Here is a 15,590-nt window from a genome sequence, read left to right as displayed (position 1 = left end):
CATGATATGTACAGTCATCTCAGAATTATCATGACCTAAAAGCATGCCTTCTTTCCCTCTTCCCTCGAAATCTGCTGCTCTCCCAGGGCTTCTCACCGCCTCTATTCGGTTGCAGAAACAAAACTCAAGGTCTGTCCTGGATCACAACATTTCCACCCTCCTACGTGTACTGCATTTATTGGCACCGCTGCTGGACTTCCAAAACACAGCCAGGCTCTGCTCCAAACCCCCTCACCCGCCACCAGGAGAAAACAATGATCCAAACCCTTCAGGACTTGGTGTGACCACCTCCTGAGCCCCAGCCACACCCCTCCTACCTTCTGATCTGCCCATGGCCTGGAGCCACACTTCCTGAGGAATCCTAGAAACATACATGTCACCAGGGGAGCCCACTTCCTTGCCATTCAGGTCTCAGAGTCACAAAGAGGTCTTCCCTGACCACCCGCGCCAGATGTCTCTGCTAGATCACCATCATATTGATTGTCTATTTGTTTGTTGTCTGTTTCTCCTGCTAGCACATAACCTCCGTGAGGACTGGGGCCAGGAGAACTGTCCAGTGCTGTGACCTGGGGGCTTGGCCTGAGAAGATGCTCAGTGAAGTTGTTCAACGTGTGCGTGAGGCTCAGAGAGCTGACATTACATGTCCCAAGTCACACAGCTAGTAAAGGCACGGCAGGATGTGAAACCATGTCTTCTTGGCATGAAGTCCACAGTCTCGAGCATTTACTCACAGAAAAAATCTTTACAAAGCTTCGATTCTGTACCAGACACAGTGCCAAGGTGCTGGAGGTATAGAGTTGAAAGGAAACCATCCCCACCCTCCAGAAGGACGAGAAAACCAGACTGGACTATTCCGAACACTAAGCAGGGTAGAATGAGGGTGATCACCAACTAGGTGCTGCCCCGTTACCACCACCCACCCCCCAATAAGTCAGCCAGGTCACACAGACTTCTGACCCCAATTTCCCATGGAGAGGAAAATGGCTACCCACTCCAGTATTCTTGTCCAGAGAATCCCATGGACAGAGGAGCCTGGCGGGTTATAGTCCCTAGGGTCACAAAGAATCAGACACGACTGAGCAACTAACAGTTTCACTTTTTTCCATTGACCACTTTATCTTTAAAAACTATTGTTATTTATTTATTTGGCTGCACCAGGTATTACTTTCGGTACGTGGGATCTTTAGTTGCAGCCCGAGGGATATTTTAGTGGCAGCATGAGAACGCTTAGTTGTGGCAGGCGGGACCTAGTTCCCTGGGAATAGGACTGCAGAGTCTTAGCCACTGACTACCAGGGAAGTCCCCCACCAGCGACTTCAGTACATTCCTTCTGCCATCACTGATCGCCATCGTTTCTAACCACCAGCAGCTCGGCCACTATAACCACCCCCCACCACAACCATCACCACCATCATCACGGCAGTCAATATTTGTCAAAACTTCCTGTAATTCTTTTTGGTTTGGCCCTTGCTCCTTGATAAAGCTCCCAATCAGTCTACAGTGATTATTGATCAAGGGAAGGGCTTGCTGGAGTGGAGCTGAGATGCAGGTAAGGATGGAGCAGGAGAGAAGGTGGGCCAGTACAGGATCCCTTGTTTTAGGGAGATCTCTTGTTTTTCTCAAAAAGAATCAAGAAGATAAGCAGATTCAAGCCCCCCCACCCCTCCTCCTCCGCCAGACACTCTGGATCTTCACCCTGGTCTTCATCACCTGGTGGTAAGATGGTGTCTTCCCCACTCTCTCTTGCAATCTGTGTCTTTTGGGGCAAAGATGTACAAAGTGAAAATGAAGCTACCAACAAAGTGGAGTCAGTTCTTGGAACAAAAGGTATTAAAGAAAGCTGGAGTTTTGCCTGTACCACCTTGTTAGGTAGAAGAATGCACAACAGTATGTGAACCGTGAACTTCCAGTGTTCAAGCTGGATTTAGAAAATGCAGGGGAACCAGAGATCAAATTGCCAACATCCAATGGATCATTGAAAAAGCAAGAGCATTCCAGAAAAACATCTACTTCTGCTTTATTGACTATGCCAAAGCCTTTGACTGTGTGGATCACAACAAACTGAAAAATTCTTCAAGAGATGGGAATACCTGACCACCTGACCTGCCTCCTGAGAAATCTGTATGCAGGTCAAGAAGCAACAGTTAGAACTGGACATGGAACAACTGACTGGTTCCAAATCGGGAAAGGAGTACATCAAGGGTGTATATTGTCACCCTGCTTATTTAACTTACATGCAGAGTGCATCATGTGAAGTGCTGGGCTGGATGAAGCACAAGCTGGAATCAAGATTGCCGGGAGAAATATCAATAATCTCAGATATGCAGATGACACCACCCTTATGGCAGAAATAGAAGAACTAAAGAGCCTCTTGATGAAGGTAAAAGAGGACAGTGAAAAAGTTGGCTTAAAGCTCAACATTCAGAAAACTAAGATCATGACATCCGGTCCCATCACTTCGTGGCAAATAGATGGGGAAACAATGGAAACAGTGATAGACCCTATTTTGGGGAGTTCCAAAATCACTGCAGATGGTGACTGCAGCCATGAAATTAAAAGACGCTTGCTCCTTGGAAGAAAAGCTATGACCAACCTAGACAACATATTAACAAGCAGAGACATTACTTTGCCAACAAAGGTCTGTCTGGTCAAAGCTATGGTTTTTCCAGTAGTCATGTATGGATGTGAGAGTTGGACTATAAAGAAAGCTGAGCGCCGAAGAATTGATGCTTCTGAACTGTGGTGTTGGAGGAGATTCTTGAGAGTCCCTTGATCTGCAAGGAGATCCAACCAGCCCATCCTAAAGGAAATCAGTCCTGAATATTCATTGGAGGGATGATGTTGAGGCTGAAACTCCAATATTTTGGCCACCTGATGCGAAAAGCTGACTCATTGGAAAAGACCCTGATGCTGGGAAAGATTGAAGGCAGGAGGAGAAGGGGACGACAGAGGATGAGATGGTTGAATAGCATCACTGACTCGATGGACATGAGTTTGAGCAAGCTCCGGGAGTTGGTGATGGACAGGGAAGCCTGGTGTGCTGCGGTTCATGGGGTCGCAAAGAGCTGGACACAACTGAGCGACTGAACTGAACTGAATGCACATGACCGTGAGATGGTGGGTATGCTCTGCCTGGCGTGTTTAAGATATATGTGCTCATCTACACTTCTCCTCTATTGACTCTTCCAGTCCTTGGTTTTCAGATGGGGACATTGAGTCAGAGTGGTGAGTCAGTTGTCCAAAGTCACACTGTTGGTGTTGACCTGAGATTTGGGTCACTGGGTCTCAACTGGTGAAGCTCTTGACCTCTGGGGACATCCGACAAGGTCTGGAACATTTTGGGGTTGTCAAAACTGGGGGATGCTAAGGATATCTAGTGGGTAGAGGCCAGGAAGTGTTAACATCCTACACCGTACAGAACAGTGCCCCATGACAGAAAATGATCCAGCTCCAAATGTCACTAGCGTTGAGGTTGAGGTCAAAATTCACAACTCAGCCTCAATGTGGGCAAACTGGTCTGAGTGCCGCCTGTGGCTTTACAGAAGCTGACCCAGTTATTTCACCGTGCTTTTCAGTTGAACTTCAGATGTGGGCTCCAAGGTTAACAACTCTCCATTCTCACGTAGGGCAGACCCAGGGCTCTCCCCAAACCTCACATTTTGCTAATGCTGCACTTTGCACCTCCCAGCAGTTTCTCACATACACTCCATGCAGGGGTCCCCATCCTGTCTCGCCAACCTAAGGGAAAGGGCCTTGTGCTGGTAAGAGGCTGCCACCTCCAGATGTGCCACCCAGGCAGTTTCACTTACTCCCTCACATAACCCTGCAGTGGCAGATAGAACTATGCCCATTTCACAGATGAGGAAAGCGAGGGTGGGGGCATAGTCATCTATTGCATCTATGCATAGATGCATCTATTGTTCCTGATGCCAGCTCAGGGTTCTTTCCTATACCCCGGGCGGCCTCGGAACTCCCTTTTCCATTTGTGAAATTTCTGAAGGCATCAACACAGTCTCTGGTTTTTCAAGTCAGGGTCTCAGACAGGAGGGTGGCAACCAGAACTCTTTCTCTACATCCTGACGTCACCCCCATCCTGTCGCCACTCCAACCTGCCACCGAATGCAAACCCGGTGGCCGTGACTGCTCTCAGATTATCTGGAAGCTTCTCCCTCTTCTAATTGACTTCAAAGGTTTGGGTGTGTGTTGTTATAGTCAAACTATTTAAATTTTACTGTCTGGTAGGGCTCCTGTTTTGTCAAGATTCGCTTTTACTTTCCCGGAAACGAGCACATCATTCACTTGAGGTACATTTTGCTTGCCTTTTTTTTTTCCCCTGATGAATTTTTAAGTTGTACAAACAGAATACAAAAACATTTTCTCAGTAAAAAAAAACTCCAAAAAACCATCTGGGCAAACATGACCCAGGTCACTTCGACTCCATTCCATCCCCTCCTTGTGGTGACCAGAGGAGCCTTCTGGGGATAAACACGCCTGGTACAGTTTGCATGTGTAGACTTACACCCTCGTTTGCTTTTTCCACCTGACAGTATAGCTTGAAGATCTTTCTACATCCATGCATCCATCTTAGTTCAGAACTCTGCATCCTACTTCTTGCTTTTAGAGACAAAGCTACAATAAACACCTTAGCCAACAACTGTGCAAATGTGCAGACCCTAAGGCAGCTGCCTTACAGGTAACTGGCTTGCTTGCAAGACGCTGAGCATTTAACATTTTCATGCAAATGGCTAAACTGCATTTCAAAAACCCATTTGCACTCACAACTGTGAGCGATGAACCCGTGAGTCCTGACCTCTGTGTTGGAGCCAAGTCCTGACTTCACCAATCAAATTTGCCCATCGGAGAGGCAAGCAGAGCTTTGCAGCTCATTTTTGGCTACTAATGAGGTGTTACTAACATCTCTTCAAGGGTATCCTGGCAATTCCCAGTCCCTCTTCAGTAAAACAGCCTTTGAAAATCCTCTCCCCATTTAAAAATTTTGGTTGCTTTTACTTAATCATGGGTGGTAGGATTTGCCTTTTAAACATGTTAATTCTGTTTTTAGCTTTGCTGGGGACACTTTCTGTGACACAGGCAACTTGGCAGGTCTTGGCTCCCAGTGTGTGTGTGTGTGTGTGTGTGTGTCTCAGGGGGCCCACCTTCACCTGCTCTTCCTGGGGTAAGAGGCGGGACCAAACCATTAGGCACCTCCAGTTTTTGTCAGTTTCTGATGAGAAAAGGGCCTGCCTTGTCTCCTTTATTCAGCACTAATAAGGAGTTTTGCTGGCAGTTCCTCAAATCAAAATTCAGCGGGGGCGGGAGGCATAAACCTGACTGAGGGGAAGGATCCTGAAGTTCCTTCGCCCTAGAGGTGGGGGTCCAGCAAAGTCCCTGGGACATTGATTTCCTCTTCTCCCCACCTGCCCCCAACTACCGGCCCCAGGCCCCTCCCGCACCTGTTTCATCAGCTCCCAACGTCTTTACCTGAGGCCGTGGACGCAGGCCAGGGGAGAGCTGCTGGTCAAACAGCCTCTGCAGAGATTCCAGAGTAGGGAGGGCCCGGATGACTTCGCTGGGGGCGGGAGACAGGGTGAAGGCCAAGCATTAGTGAGGACCAGCACGGCATCACACACAGGCTCCAGCTGGACACGCGGGGTGCTCACACCCACTCTGGCAGAAGCAGAGATCCTTTGCAGAAGGACAAGCCCAGGCAAAGATCCAGGCCTGCCAGAGCCCCCCCAACTCCTGCCTGTCCCCCACCAGTCCCGCACTGGAGCCGTGATGCAGAAATCTGATTCACCTCTGTTTAGCCATACTCGACTGCGTAAGCCTGTAGAAACTCTGAATCTAGCAACCCAAAACGACTTAGAAATAATTTAGTAATCCATGGTCCCCAACTTGAGTGTTTATAAGAATCACACCCTCACCGAGTGTTAAAAATACAACTGTCTGGGCCCCAACCTGATTTGGTCTGGAATCTGCATTTTAATTTTGTGCCCCAGGGGCTTCCGGTGCGGGCAGTCTGTGCTTTCTGGTTCAAATCCCCTCCTAGCAGCTGAGGTGGACGCCCCAGGGAGGTCTGTCATTGTCTGACTCGCTGACAATACCAAGACTTAGGGTTATTGATTCTCTGTTCCCATCTCATCTTCTATTTTCCCATTGCTTTGGACGGGGTGAGCAGACAATTTTGAGTTCTATTTTTCATCTGTTATTTCATCAAAAACTGTTCATGTTTTTTATACATTTAACATTCTTAGTGGCTTCAAAATATTCTATCAAGTAAATGTGCCAAAATCAATTGCTAGATATTTGGGTTATTTTGAGATTTTGGTAACTATAAGTAAAGGCTGCTGTGAACAGCTTTGTTCATATCGCTTTATTTTTCAACTTAAAAAATTCTTTTTAATTGGAGGATAATTGCTTTACAATATTGTGTTGGTTTCTGCCACATATCAACACGGACCAGGCATCGGTATGTGTATGTCCCCTCCCTCTTGAACCTCCCTCCCACCTCCCACCCCATCCCACCCCTCTAGGTTGTCACAGAGCCCCAGTTTGAGCTCCCTGTGTCACACGGCGAATTTCCACGGGCTATCTAATTTTACACACGGTGCTGTATGTTTCCCTGCTGCTCTCTCCATTCGCCCCCCGCCTCCTTCCCTTATTGTGTCCACAAGTCTCTTCTCCATGTCTGCATCTCCACTGCTGCCCTGCAGATAGGTTCGTCAGTACCAGCTTTCCAGATTCCATATACATGTGTTCATATTTGTCTTTCTCTTTCTGACTTACTTCACTCTGTACAATAGGCTCTGGGTTTATCCACCTCATTAGACCTGAGTCAAAGGGGTTCCTTTTTGTGGCTGAGTAATATTCCACTGTGTATATGTACCAAAACTTCTTTATCCATTCATCTGTCGATGAACACCTAGGGTGCTTCCATGTCCTAGCTCTTTCTTCTTTACTTATTTTCAATTACAGTTCAAGGCAACCAGAGATGATGGCTCTTGATCAATATTGCTAAGCCCTTGAGTGATGGTGGCCTTGGGCACTATTCCAGCCTGCTCATCATCTGTGCTATCTGAATTCTGTAGTTCTCTACTCTCTCTTTCAGTGGACATAACAGGGCATTTCAATACTGATGGATTGATTTGCATATCTTTAACTTCTAATGTCTAAGAGTTTTTCTGTGTGGTTGGTTTTTACTGTATTTCTCCCCCTAGAAATTTCATGTCCATTGTCAGTCTTCTGGTGGGAATTTTGTTGCTATTTTTATACATTGGCATAAACTCTTTACTTATTGCCTTGATTTTTATTTTATGTGTTGTGGGTTCCCCCCGCCCCCCCCCCCATTCTGTTGTTTTCATTCTAGGTAGGCTAGATTTTATTATAAAATGCTTTATAGCTTTTTATTGCTCTATTTTTCATCTTTTCTTTGGAAATTTTTTGGCTTACCTTAGTTAAAAATTTGTCATTGGTATTTACTTGTGAGTAATTCGTTGCTCATTTAAATCAGTTTCCCACTCTTTTAAAAGCTATGTTATAAACAAGGTTTTGGAGGGTTGTTGTCATATCTTTTTAATTCCTTACTTCATGTGAAATTTTTTTTAAAATATGTGGTGGAAATAAGTTCACCTTTTTCCGTATTGCTGTTCATTGTCACTCAACTGCACTTGCTCTTTTTTTCCCACAGTTCTTTTGAACTAATTCCTTGCACAAGCCCATCTCAGATATGATAGAATTTCTTGCCAGAATCTGTATCACTCATTCAACAAAAACTCTGGAGCTCCTCATGTACTAGACAATGCCATGTTCACACATTGACACAGCTCAAGGATGGTGTTGCAGTCTACTGACTTTGATCGGTCATCGGTCATCCTGGGGACTCCTCTGGGTGGGGGGAGGTAACTAGCCCAGGGAAAAGGGGGAAGAGCTGGGCAGACAGGGTTCTTGGTTTCTATCCCACCTCCACCAGAGCTGCTCAGTTCACATGATGGTATTCCCTTTAAACTATCACTTCATTAAAGAATTCTAGGCCAAAAAAAAAATTCTAAAGCACTAATTCGGAACATGTTTTAACATCAAACAGATCTCCCTCACTGTTCTCCTTTTTAAAAATGGCATTTTAAAAACACACAAGTACATATACACAAACTGAATCTTTAGAATTTTCTGAGAATAATGCTGTTATTCTCTGCATTTCCAACTTGGGTAAAATTTTGAGAAATCTGGCTTTCAGACATGTCTGGAGATGTTGGTTAGGGTCAGAATGACCAATGACACAGAAGGACTTGAGTTGAAAGGCTTGAGCACTGATCTTACGATACAGAAAGGATTTGTCCAAGGAAGTTACCATCAGCAGGGTCCCTGAGACTCAGCTTGTCTCAGTTTCAGGTCACCAGCTCAAGGGAAGATGAGGAGTAAAGATTGGGCCCACCTTGGTCTCTGAAGTGAAAGTCACTCAGTCGTGTCTGATTCTTTGCAACCCCAAGGACTATACAGTCCATGGAATCCTCCAGGCCAGAATACTGGAGTGGGCAACCTTTCCCTTCTCCAAGGGATCTTCCCAACCCAGGGATCGAACCCAGGTCTCCTGCATTGCAGGCGGATTCTTTACCAGCTGAGCCACCAGGGAAGCCCCCTTAGTCTCAGAGAGATGGTCAGTTTCCCCAAGATTCCCATTCAGTTTCCAGCTAGAACATCCAACGTTCTCTCAGTCCAGATCTGCAGACTCAGAAAGAGTGTTTTGATCCTTTGTTGTTTTCTTAATTTTTTCTTCTCCAAGTTTTTGCTTCTTTTTGCTTTAGCAAAAATTTCTCATGCAGTTTCTTTTTCTTTTGTTAAAATGTTTAATGGAACGATTTTAATGTTTGCCTGTCAAGTGTAATTGGTTTTATATTTGACACATATTGCATTATTAAGGAAGTATCCCTCTATTCCTTTTTAAAAGTGATTTTTAAAAATTAGAAATTACTTTTATCAGGTCTATTAGGACACCTATGCAAATGATTTCTTTATTTTTAACCTACTGCATTGGAAGGACTGACGCTGAGGCTGAAACTCCAATACTTTGGCCACCTCATGCGAAGAGTTGACTCATTGGAAAAGACCCTGATGCTGGGAGGGATTGGGGGCAGGAGGAGAAGGGAACGACAGAGGATGAGATGGTTGGATGGCATCACTGACTCAATGCACATGAGTTTGGGTGAACTCTGGAAGTTGGTGATGGACAGGGAGGCCTGGCGTGCTGTGATTCATGGGGTCGCAAAGAGTTGGACACTACTGAGCGACTGAACTGAACTGAACCTACTGCTAAATTACCATGTTTTATTTTGACTCACTTTTGGAATGATTTCTTAGATAAAACCTACATTTTTCATACCACTAAATTATATTTGCTAGAATATTACTGACATGTTATATACTTACATTAATAAGTGAAACTGGATATAGTTTATTATTTTAGGCTATTACCTTGATTAGGTTTCCGGTTTGGAATTGTACTTTTCTTGAATATTGAATTAGGTGATTTTTGTCATTCCTGAATAATTTATAAATTATGGTTATTATTCCTTGTTTAAAGTTCAAAGTAGAGCATGCACGGTAATTTTTATGTTTCATATTTCACATTAAATATTTATTACATTTAATTATAATTTGAAGATTTGCAGCTATGTTATTGTATTCTTTATGACTTGTAAATCTTTAATGCAAATTATTAAATCTCCTACATTTCTAATTTTAAAAATTTCCTTGACTTTTTTCTTAATTTATTATTTTTTTAAATTATTTCCCCCTTGTTCTTTTACTTTCCAGTTGTTGTTACTATTCATTCACTTAACAGAGATTTCTTAAAGACCTTGTTTGGTTCCCTACTGTATCTCTAGCCCTTGGAACAGTACCTGGCTCTTGGTAGCGTATGTCAATTCGGTCGTATGTGATTCTTTGCGACCCTATCGACCGTAGCCCGCCAGGCTCCTCTGTCCATGGGTTTCTCCAAGCATGAACACTGGAGTAGGTTGCCATGCCCTCCTCCAGGGGATCTTACCAACCCAGGAATCGAATCCAAGTCTCTATGTCTCCTGCATTGGCAGGTGAGTTCTTTACCACTAGCGCCGCCTGGGAAGCCCTGGCTCATAGTTGGCACACATTCAATCTTTACTCACAAATATTGAACAGATGACTGTTTCCAGTACTTTGCTTGACTGTGGCAATATCCATGTAATCAGGATGTGGCCCATGATGCCTTCAGGAGACTGAGAGCCTGGATTAAGTTTGTGTGTTTCACTTATCATTCTACCCCCACCCTGTTTCTGTAACAGAGCATTTAAATCTTTGGCTTTTCCTCCAAGTAGTGTTTTGGCTGCAAACACTCTGTATATCAGAACTAGAGTTCTGATATACAGAGGCTTGATTCCTCTGGGTTCCCAAACCTCTGCCAGGCAGGCTATCATTGCATGAAGTGCCTTCCTTAATTCAACTGTGATTTAGGAGATGGTCTAAAAGCACCCAGATGGTTGTGGCTAGTTTTGTTATCTCTATTTTCATCATCATTCTGTGTTCTGGGAACACAGAATGGACACTTCTGTTTTGGGTGTATTCATATCCAGCTGCTCAGTAGGCTGCTGGGTTCTTATTTTTAGGATCACCAGCACACTAACATTTCTGGAAAAAAATTCTTGGAAACTTTTTGAAGGGAAGGCATGTGATTAGTACATTTTTACCAATTTTTTTAAATCGGCGAAGACTCCTTAGGCTTTTGAAGGATATCTATGTTGAGTTAATCCCAAGGAGAAATAAGTAGTCTTCTTGGAGATGCTGCTTCAGCATTTTTATCATGTCATCAAAGAGTTTGAAAAATATTAAGTATCGTAATTTTGAAAAGTAATGGTGCTATTCGTAATTACTTTCTGAATTCATCTTTGCTAGTGGCTTGCTGCTGCTGCTGCTGCTAAGTCGCTTCAGTCATGTCCGACTCTGTGCGATCCCATAGACAGCAGCCCACCAGGCTCCCCCGTCCCTAGGATTCTCCAGGCAAGAACACTGGAGTGGGTTGCCATTTCCTCCTCCAATGCATGAAAGTGAAAAGTGAAAGTGAAGTCACTCAGTCGTGTCCGACTCTTCGCGACCCCATGGACTGCAGCCCGCCAGGCTCCTCCGTCCATGGGATTTTCCAGGCAAGAGCACTGGAGTGGGGTGCCGTTGCTAGTGGCTTAGAAGACTGTAAAAAGAGGTTACAGTACTCCTGTTTGGTTGCTGTGTGACTGGATCATTATAAGGCTTCTCAATACCTGGATTTAGCTCCTTTATAAGCCTGAAAACTTCTTTTAAAAAATATATTTAGTTATCAGATAAGCATCATTTTTTCCCTGCTTCTTGGAGAGCCTGCCCTACCAGCTATAAGCTGAATCTCTATGCCCTCTTTCCAAAGACTATTGTTTTTTTAACCACACATTCTTTGCAGGTGCTTATCTAGTTCTCCCTTGTTATATATATGTGTGTGTGTGTGTGTGTGTGTGTGTGTGTGTGTGTGTATGCTTCCCTGACACTGCTCTGTTTTGTGATTTGTTTTATAATTTGCTTTGAGAACTGTGGGTTTATTTTATGGCCTCCAAAGAAGCAGTTATAATGATGATGAGGTATTTTTGTCTGGTTGGTTGGTTTCTTTATTAAAATCCTTACTTAACTGATAAAACACCCTCTCCCACACTTTGACCTGTTATTTTAAAATCCCACTTATGATTCTTCTTGTTTCTCCATTTCAGGAGTTATCAAGCATTTCCAGACTCTGGAGACTTAACTTTTTGCTCTCTTTCTCTGCAAAAGTTTCTGTCTGGTTCCAGATGATCTAACTTAGGGTTACGAATCTCCCTAGGGCCTTTGTTTGCAGAGGCTCTTTCAGCTGCAGGCAATGGCATCGCAATGACATTTTTGCCTGGGAGGCTCTTGCACTGTTTCTCGCTCCTTAGTTTTCTGTGACCTTCCCATCCTCACCCCGGTGTCTGTGTTGGGCCGGGTGGTCTGAGCAGACAAACCTGCTACCTGAGGCTCCATCTTCAGCCCCTGGTTCCAGGTCCTTCTCCTCCACCCACCTCAGTATCTGCCCCTGCCCTCTTCCCCTCCGCGTGCACTCCCAGCTGCGAGGACCTACCCCATGTGTTTCCTAGCTTCAAGTGCCCACTGCATGCCAATGACTCCCAGATGTATATACCCTTACCCCTGAGGTCTCCTGGGACCTAACTTCTAGAACTAAGTCCTTGATTGATTGATGTCTAACAGTGCCTCAAGCCAATGGCAGTTCAGACAAAGATGATCCTCCTCGACCCTTTCCTCCTTGACTTTCCCCATCTGAGTAACTGCCATCACCCATCACTCAGCTTCTTGCACCAAAAATCTAGGGATGACCCTTGATTGGCCTTCCCCTGACCCTACATCCATCTTCCAGCTCCACCAATCCATACCCGCCCAGGGCACACCAGCTCTCAGCGCCCACATTTTCCCAACCATCAGGTCATTTAACTAATATCTATCAGCTGTTCCTGTATCCAGGCACTGTCCAAGCCCAGGAGTTGGCAGAATGCAAAGCAAATCCCTGCCTCCTCTGACTTCCTTTCTTGTGGGCCAGCCTTACATCACAGCAGCTCCCAGCTGTCTGCTGCTTTCGGTCTGCCTCCTAAGATCCAGTCTCCAAAGCCCTGACTCAGATTACAGCGCCATGCTGAAAATCTCGACCTGGCCTTGGGAGGCCTGCGTGATGTGGTTCCTGCCAGTGTTGCCAGATAGCACACGGGTTGTTGTTGTTTAGCCGCTCAGTTGTGTCTGATTCTTTGCAACCCCGTGGACTGTAGCCCTCCAGGCTCCTCTGTCCATGGGATTTCCCAGGCAAGAATACTGGAATGGGTTGCTATTTCTTCCTCCAGGGGATATTCTCCAACCAGGGATTGAACCCACACCTCTTGTGTCTCCTGCATTGGCAGATGGATTCTCACCATAGTGCCACCTGGTTCCTCAGATTTTCTAAAATTCCATCCCTAATTGCATCTCCGAGCCTGACTATCACTTTGCCTATGAAGCGAAGACAAACAAGTGGAGGTACAGGATTTAGGACATCACAGTGTCTCTGCTTCTAACTCGAAGTTAACTCTCCAGTAAATAAAGGAGTGGAAACCTAGAGAGCTAGCCGAGTTGAGGAAGCTGCTGGCACCACAAGGGTGAGGTGACCTAGATTCTAGGAAAGCCCAGGGAGCACAGCAGTGTTGGGCAAAGGTGCTGGGTGGCTACATGAAGCTTATGGAGACACTGAAAGGCACAGCTCCTCCTGGACAAGGAAGCAGCCAAGGACAGGATCTCCACTGGAGCAGAAATACAAGCTTGCTACCAGCCATCATGAAATCGTGCTTCTTAAAAAGGAAGTGCCGTGTGAGTGTGTGTGTGTGTGTGTGTGTGTTTCCTAGTAATAAACAATTTATAACAACAGCATCAGATGGAGACATAGCTTTCCGTGGAAATCTACAAAAATGATGGCTGTGGGTCCAAAGGCTGAAACTGCATTAGTTGAAAGCCAATTCATTGAAATGAAACCTGACCGGGCAATTTGATGAGTGCTCAATTTGTCAAAGAAATTATTTGCTGAATTTACCAAATGTACCGATTGTGCTTTTAAGAGCCTTTAAAAGGAAGGCTCAATTTGATTACTGATGATGAAAGATTCTTTTTTGCATATTAACTAAGTGAAGATAGATAGGGCACCAGAGAAATTGACAAAAGAATTTTGAAACTGATATTTATGTAATAAAACACAAAGTAGAGGCTGATAAAACCTCACTCCCATGAAATGCTGTTTTTCCAACCAAAATGCTGACCTTTCATTCGCCATGGGATTGTTTTGGGTCTTTGTAATTTCTTTCAGAAGCTTTAAAATGTTATTGTCCATTTTTTCAAGTATTTAAAGTAATTTTTTGGTCAGTTCTTCAGATAGCATATCAGTCTTAATTTTGTTCCCAATAATTAAGAAATTTTTGTTTTTTCAGTTGCTATTTGTGTCTGACTCTGACCCCCACGGATGGCAGCATGCCAGGCTTCCCTTCCTCCCCTGTTAATTTTAATGGTAATGAAACTAAAACACGGAAAGGAATTGGAGTTTTCACCAATCCGTCCTTCAGTGAATTCACTCGCAGAACACTGGCATTTTGGCGAATCGGCTCACTTTAAAAACCTGCCGCCACTGCAATCTTGGGCCATCGCCACCCACACAGTAAAGGGCTGACTTTAATTTATCTCCCCTTGGTGACCTTATGTGCTTATCAAATGTGCTGGCCGCAGCAAGAAGGACAAGAAGCAGCGAAAGCCTTAACCCCCGCATCCTGAGCAAGTGCGGAAGGGCTGGCGGTGTACTTCCGCCCACCCTTCCCATGGCAACTGGCCTCAAATTAACTTTCTTTCTTTTTTTTTTAAACGCAGGCACCACCAAGTTCAAATACCATGAAAACAAAACCTCCAGCAACCACAGATTTCTAAGTCCTACCGACTGCTCAATTATCCCAAGTGACAGCTGAGCCAAGTGCGGGGATCACCCTAATGAGCTGGTTCCTGGGCCGCTGTCCGCCCCCCTCCCACCCCCACTGGGCAGCCATTACCCATAGAGCTCTTTGCAGAGGAGCGCGGTCAGTTTCTTCAGGTGAGGGAGACTGCTGGAGCCTGACTTGACAAAATCAGAGTCCAGGGAGAGCTGAGTGCTTAAATAATCTTGGATGGCTTTCAGATGCTCTTCTGGAATCCTGAGGGGAAAAAAGTAGAAATGACAACATGTTTTTTCTGTTCCTTTAGCCATAGACACCAACAGTAACAGGTAGAAGAAGAACTCTGTATTCTCAGAGCCTGCAGCTGAGACATGCCTCCAGGAGAACCGTTTCCTGCACCTGGACAGGCTCCCTGGGTCTCAGTGAAGGGATGGAAAACAGGTCAGACAAGCATAAAGGGCCCATACAGCAGGCTCCCTCTTAACCCACCCATAAAGGCTTTTCTGGTACGTGGAAGGGAGCCATACTCTACTGGCTGGGGATAGGAATCTCTATCCTTTGACAAGGAGACAGAAGAGCTCTGAAAATGTACAGAGGACTTGCTTTCCTGCTTCATCTATTCCTAAAGACAGACTCTAAGGGCTGAGGGATGCTCTAGTCTACAGAAGGCAAATAGCTCCAGCTCAGAGACCAACTCCCAAGGTCATGGCCAAAGGCCACTTGGAGCTCTGTGTCAAGGAGGTTCCCGGTCATCTGAGGCTCTGAGGGGAAGTCTCTGTGATGAGTGATGGGGCTGGGGGTATGGTAGTGTGACAGCCTAGGTGCTGGGCCTTCACAGCTCCAACCCCTGCTCCCGTCTGGTCCAGTCCCTTTCAGCTTCTGGATGAAGCACATGGGCCTGAGTCAGGACCCATCCTTGCACAGGACAGCCCAGCAGAGGCAGAGCCCAGGCCTCATCGCACCAGGGCCACCCCCGAGGCTGATCACATGTTTACATTCCATCTCCCAGCACTAGTTTTTTTTTCTGGATAATTTTTAAAAATTGAATTTTTGTTCCTATAATAATGAACATTGTAA

General features: G+C 45.2%; 1 protein-coding gene across 2 annotated transcripts in view; it reads right to left on the bottom strand.

The window, feature by feature from the left end:
* Positions 1 to 15,590, bottom strand: part of INPP5D (inositol polyphosphate-5-phosphatase D) — a 136,528-nt gene that overhangs the window by 56,557 nt on the left and 64,381 nt on the right. For both annotated transcript variants that reach the window (XM_044945292.1, XM_006041763.3), the window contains exons 5-6: positions 14,631 to 14,771; positions 5,482 to 5,569 (exon numbers count right to left, since the gene is read on the bottom strand). In XM_044945292.1, coding sequence (XP_044801227.1) covers positions 5,482 to 5,569; positions 14,631 to 14,771 — 229 coding nt within the window. The remainder of the gene's footprint in view (positions 1 to 5,481; positions 5,570 to 14,630; positions 14,772 to 15,590) is intronic.

This window comes from Bubalus bubalis, chromosome 6, assembly GCF_019923935.1.
Source record: "Bubalus bubalis isolate 160015118507 breed Murrah chromosome 6, NDDB_SH_1, whole genome shotgun sequence".
NCBI lineage: Eukaryota > Metazoa > Chordata > Mammalia > Artiodactyla > Bovidae > Bubalus > Bubalus bubalis.
Note: the sequence above shows the minus strand (reverse complement) of the source record. Positions and strands in the feature narration are given on the sequence as shown.